Genomic DNA, 6,760 nt, shown 5'->3' on the forward strand with positions numbered 1-6,760 from the left:
CCTCATCCATTCTTGTTTTGCTATTTTATTCTTCTCTATTTACTTTAAAGGTTTCGTCATGGCTAATTTAAAGTCATGTATCTTTGTAATTATGCATCATGTAATTAGATATAGGTTATCATTTTTTATAATCAAATATGTATAAAAAGATTAAACACCAAAATTTTTAAATAAAAACTATGTTGTCGGTTGACTAGCCACCGATATTTTCACATGTTCATGTTATCTAAACCATGGTACCATGGACATGGAATGGAATACACAGTACAGTGTATTCATTTTACCATGATCTAAACAATACCTAGTAGGAAAAAAATATTTTTTGTCGTTGGGCAATATTTTGATACTTTGTACATTTTAATATGAAAAATCGATTAGAAAACCTAAATTTTATAAAAACTTAGCTTTTTAATTGAAAAACTTTAATCTTTAATGCCAAATTTCCAGAATTTATTATTAAATCGAGTTTCTCTCTCATGAACATCGAAGCTCAGTATTTTCATCTTTATTTAACTTGACATTTTCAACTTGACTGCAGACATCATTCTAACCTAACCTACAAATAAATTTCAAATATGAGTTAAAATAAATAAAAATGATTTTGATTAATAACTTCTTCATTCGACACGCTAATAAGTTAATAAAACAAGCATACTGTACAAATGTACAACTATTTACATTTTTGTAAAACAATTTTCTTATATATAACAATTTTCAGATAAGTAGTTTGTCAAAAGTTGAAAGAATTAAGTTCCTAAGGAAAATGGCTCGACCTAATTCAAGGGAAAATCCGGTGATAATGAAACTAGACTCACAAGAGTTCCACTCTATATTTAACGACGAATTACGGACCTTAGTATCGTTATTTAAAGAGTATGGCTACGAAATTCGAATTGCAGGTGGAGCAGTAAGGGATCTTTTAATGGGAAAACAACCCAAAGATTTAGATTTTGCTACTACAGCCACTCCGACCCAGATGAAAGAAATGTTCGTGTCTGAAAATGTACGAATGATAAATGCCAATGGAGAAAAACATGGCACTATCACACCTAGAATAAATGATAAAGAAAATTTCGAGGCAGGTATTTCTCTTTTGTGCTTAGTAGCTTTTCTTAACGATACATAGTTTTTAACTTTCCAATATATTAAAGTTGCAGAGACCAATTTCTGTAAAGTAAGATTTATTATTTAAAATCTTCTAGGTAACTACTTTAAGGATAGATGTGGTAACTGACGGTAGGCATGCAGAAGTACAGTTTACAACAGATTGGATGCTAGATGCACTGAGAAGAGACTTGACAATCAATTCAATGTTCCTAGGTCTAGATGGTTCTATTTATGATTACTTTTATGGACATGATGATCTTCAAAAACGAAGGATAGCTTTCGTGGGGGATGCTGTAACTAGGATACAGGAGGATTATTTGAGGATTTTGAGATATTTCAGGTAGCATTATGAGAAATTTTACACTTATTTAAAAAACCAACTTTTTTCTTTTCATTTTTTCAGTCTTTCTCATTTTTAGTTTTACAATTTCTTCCCATATTTACTTTTTGGATTGCAATGCAAGTCAGTTTTATTAAATTTTCAGACCCTCAATGATAATTTTAACATGCTTTTGTTGCAGATAACTTATAGATCTTTTTGGGTTCCAGATTTTATGGTAGGATTGCCTTAGAACCAAACAATCATGAAGAAGGTACACTTAAAGCTATCAGGGATAATGTACATGGTTTAGAGAATATTTCTGGTGAGAGAATTTGGATGGAGCTGAAAAAAATTCTGGAAGGAAATTTTGCTGGGGATTTGATGAAAATAATGCTTGAAAATGGTCTGGCTCCATACATAGGTATGTACTTTTGCCCTTTGGTAGGGAAAAAGTAATGTTTGTCATGGTTTTGGTAAATCGAGACAGAACCCATTTATGAGCCCTTCAGGCACTTAGACCTAATAAGGCAGGTCCATTGTATCACCTCTATCATACACACTAGGCCCATAAGGACCTGGTCTTAGGTATTTCTATATCTGCTAATTTTTATCACAGTAAAGGTCATATTATGCCAAAAAACATGTAAACTAGTTGTTTGGCAGCTTTTACTACTTGTCTACTGTTGTTTTTTTTTTGTATTCTAGACCAAAGAGAAGTAGATCTGTTTTTTTCAAATTCAATTGGGTTCATTCTTACTCCATTGGGAACCTATCTATGTACTAAATTTCAAGGTTCAAGTACTTTCCTAAAAAAAAAATACATGAACATATAAAACAAAGAACCATTGATCTCAAATTTATTAGGATTCATCTTGATATCAAAAGGAATATACAGTAGACTAGCGAATATCCGAGGTAATTGGGACTGACTTTCTCGGATACAGAAAAAACTCAGTTAACTAATACAGTACTGTATGAAAAAGATAAAGACATTTATCTTATCAATATTACTGTTTAAAAAGTCTTTGGTTGATTTTTGCGTAAGACCCATGGCGATGTTGTGCCAACATTGAAAATGAAAGATATATATCGATGTTGATTCCTCTTGCTGCTCGATGTATGTGAGAGCTGTTTCAAGGGCCTTCAACCCATCGGAATGAGAAAGCATTTGAGTTATCTCATCTGTATCTTTTTCTTCTTCATGGTACATGTTTAGAACTAGATCGGAAATTGCTTCATCTGTCAGTTCCATTTCTTCATCTCCATTTATCCAACCAATGACATCTTGGTTTCCGATTGGTTGTTAAACTTCTAATTTATTGGCTAAGTTAGCTATTGTATCAACCTCACAGACATCAGTTTCTTTTTGATGGTTCAGTGTTTTGTTTTTTATCTGAAATAATATTTTCCATGATTTTAGAATAGTAGACACTTTTACGCCATCCCACGCAGATGCATTCTTTATCTGTGATCTTGTTCAATGCGTCAATTACAGTCAGCTCTTCATCCAGCGTGTTTAACAGTACTTAAAAACCTCTTCATTGCTTCTATAACGGCTTGGTCTAGGGGTTGGATTAGAGACGTCACATTGGTTGGAAGGAACATAGCTCTTATATAACCACTAATCAATTCACCCGCGTCTGGGTTGGATCGTGCGTTGTCCAACAAAGATTTCGGAGACAGATTTTTGTTTTTTAGGTAGCATTAATGACTGGTACAAAGCCATTAAAAAACCAATTCCTAAAAATGTCACAGTCCATCCATGAATTGCGTTGGTTTTTAGAGGTAAGCAATTCACTTGGATATTTTTGAATGTACTTGGATTTTTGGATTTTCCTATTAAAAGAGGTCTTAGTTTTAATGAACTAGAAGCATTGTTGCAGATCATGATTGTGACTCTCTCTTTGCTTTTCTTGTAATATGGTGCAGTCATTTTTAGCAGCTAGTGTTTTCGAAAAAAGGATTTTAAAATTAAGGCCTGTCTCATCACAGTTAAGGATTTGGTCTAAAGTTAGTCCATCGTTAAGGATGGACTTACTTATATTTTTAAATAAAATGTTCCAATTTCAGTTGAGTCAGCAGAAAGTTTTTTGCCGCAAACATTCAGTTGTCGAATGCCATATTTCTTCTTCCATGAGTCAATCCATTCCTCACTAGCACAAAAGTTTTCTCCTCCATCCATAAACTTCTTGTGGAATTCATTAGCTTTTGCTTGGAGTATTGGACTACTTATCGGTCTGTCCAATCCTCTCATTTGCGAAAACCATAAGAACGACTCAGAAGTTTGTTCATGGTCTCCTTCATTTATGGTCTTCTGCGCTAATCCACTTTCACCATTCACACTTCGGTTGACCCACTGTTCAATTTCATTTCGTTAACGCTTCCAAGCTTCAAGTTACTTCTCCAACACCTAAATCTGAAGCAACCTTTTTCATTGATTCACCCTTGTCCAACCTTTTAATTGCATTCATTTTTGTCTTTAAAGATACAACTACTCTCTTCCGCTTTCCACTCATATTGCACAGTAAGAACAACAATTTTCTCACACTCACAAAAATCAACTTTTGAAAAATTAATTATGACACCAAAACTAATAAACTCGACTAAATACAATTTATAACAAAACAATACATAAAAGAAAACATTTCACATTACAAAAAGAGGTTTAAATCTTTGTATGTAGTATATTTAAAAACCCCTTAAAAGGGCTACATCAAAAAACACAAACGTTTTCGGAATAATAATTCCATCATCAGGTTAAAAAGCAGGTTAACATGCCTGAGCCACCAAAATTTAAGGGTACAACCCTTTACAAAAAAATTAAGTTACCAAAAAATGTACATATTTTTGTTTAAAAGTCAGTGATGTTTAATATTATATTAGATTTAACTTCAGGCAACACATCACTCACTTTTAAACAACAATATGTACATTTTTTGGTAACTTAATTTTTTTGTAAAGGGTTTTACCCTTATATTTTGGTGGCTCAGGCATGTTAACCTGCTTTTTAACCTGATGATGGAATTATTATTCCGAAAACTTTTGTGTTTTTTGAAGTAGCCCTTTTAATGGTTTTTTAAATATACCTACGTACAAAGATTTAAACCTCTTTTTGTGATACATGGTATACAGCCAGCTTCAGGAATTTATTTTCCTTGTGGATTTTACATTAAAGTAACTTAATTTGACTATCTGAACGACAGCAAACAAAATGGTAGCTCAAATAACACTGATTAACATGGAACAATAATTGAAGACAAAACGCGACACAGAAATTTCTAGAAATAAGGCGGTGACCAATATCTGAGAATTTTGGCTCGACCTAACAGCGCATAACTGTTCGCAGTTGTGACTCACCAGCTACGACTTTTGCTTCGGTTAACCCAGGACCTCGGATAACCTAGACTCATATAATAGTGAGTCTACTGTACCAAAGATTCTATTACTTTTCCTTCAAGCAAAAAAGCAATAAAAAATAGATGTTAACAGTTTATTAATATTGTATTGATATTATAATAAATTATAAATATGCAAAAGGTACTACCTATTGGTTTGGCTTGGCACCACAAAAAACCAAATTTTTTCATGGACACGTCAAAATGTGGCAATTATATAATAGATGAATTGAAAGATGAATAAACTGTTTTCAGAGTCACATCATTAAATAAATTGAGTTCCAGATCAGATTAGAGACCATTTCTATTGGTTATGAATATTATTCAACATACATTTTGTAATTTTTGGTCAATATTTCAATGTTTGAAGTATTCATTATTTATAATTTAAGTTTTTTCTCTGTGATTGTTTTATCCGATATATTGTTTTGTATACAAAAATTTACCCTGCAATTTTTTAGGGTTACCAGAAAAACCGAATCTTGAAGAAATGAAACGAGTGTGGGAACAAAGTGGCCATCTTAATTTAAATGCAATCACATTGCTTGCATCCCTTTTAAATACCGTTGATGATGCCATTGATTTACACGCAAGACTGAAATTATCAGCATTTGAAAGGGATTTGGCTGTCTACATTGTGGAAAACAGAGCTCCAAAATTACATCCGAAACCTTTAATGCCATTCCAACAACAGATATTGAAGTCTACATCAAAACCGACAAATACTCAAAAAATGGCCGTAGAAGTGTTGAAATATAACAATTCTTCCTACTGGGAAGAGCTTGAGAAATGGGAAATCCCTAAATTTCCAGTAAGTGGGAATGTGTTAAAGGAAAGAGGAGTAGAAGGAGGAAGAATGATGGGCCAAGTTTTGAATGAGTTGAAACATTTTTGGGCAGACCATGATTTTAGCTTGTCTGTGGATGAAATTTTAAAAGAACTGCCAAGGGTTTTAAATACTATAGCGGAAAAAAAGAAAAAGAAATAAATATTTATTGTTTTTTTTTAAATAAATTTAACAAATATAAAAAGATTTTTAATAAAATTTGTTTAAAAAGTTTTCCTGTTAGTTCTTAACCCATTAGCGCCTACAGTCACCATATGGACCTAGCTGTAAAGGTATTGTTTAACGCTAACGCAATAAAATTATAATAAAACAGGCAACCAACATTACATTTACCGCATGTATACTTTATATAGACTTTTCTGAAGCTACGTTGATGAATACTCATCAGTGTTTAATTAGATTTCACAAGCTAAGGACGTTAGAAAATCGTGTTATAGTAAAAAGTGTTTGATAATGGACATCCGATTTATGTAAGTAAATTTTCAGTACCTTTTTTTGGGAATACTAGGATCAAATCAATTTTACTTATTTTAAAAGATCTTAAAATATAACGTAGTGTGCATATTTTTGTATCAAAATTACAAGGGCAGTTAAAAATTCATGTAAATATTGCTGTACCCACTAGGCGGTTATGTAGTCAAAACATATCTTTTTATAATTTCAGTGGAATTACACTACAGGAAGCTTTAGATATCGCATATGAAGAAGATGATGTAACAGACATTTTTATTGAGCCGCCTGAATCAAATGTCCTTACCGATGAGGATTTAGGTGACGAATACGAAGGTGGTGACCCGGATAACTTGAATCCTCGTCAACTTCGTGCAGTAGCGGAAGTTGTATTTGCAGACTCTGAACGTCTAGGAGGTGTACAATTAGACCTAGAAGCAAGCTATGATAAGGATTCGCAGAACGTAAATAGTTCTTATGAAATAAAAACTAATACAAATCCCCGAATTGTAATTGATCTGCCAGAACCTACAACTTATATTGACGGAGACCTTCATTATACGCCGCGCAACTTTCCAAAAGGGGATTACAGTAAATATTCAGAGATGAGTTGTGTGCAACTGTTTGAATTAGTTATTA

General features: G+C 32.8%; 1 protein-coding gene across 1 annotated transcript; it reads left to right on the forward strand.

The window, feature by feature from the left end:
- The first annotated feature begins 361 nt into the window (after positions 1–361).
- On the forward strand, positions 362–5,884 carry LOC140441641 (CCA tRNA nucleotidyltransferase 1, mitochondrial). The gene is made up of 5 exons (XM_072532501.1): positions 362–664; positions 719–1,078; positions 1,203–1,447; positions 1,657–1,850; positions 5,286–5,884. The coding sequence occupies exons 1-5, from the start codon at positions 596–598 to the stop codon at positions 5,810–5,812; spliced, it is 1,395 nt and encodes a 464-aa protein (XP_072388602.1). The 5' UTR covers positions 362–595; the 3' UTR covers positions 5,813–5,884.
- Positions 5,885–6,760: the final 876 nt, after the last annotated feature.

Source organism: Diabrotica undecimpunctata, chromosome 5 (assembly GCF_040954645.1).
Source record: "Diabrotica undecimpunctata isolate CICGRU chromosome 5, icDiaUnde3, whole genome shotgun sequence".
In the NCBI taxonomy this organism is placed as follows: domain Eukaryota; kingdom Metazoa; phylum Arthropoda; class Insecta; order Coleoptera; family Chrysomelidae; genus Diabrotica; species Diabrotica undecimpunctata.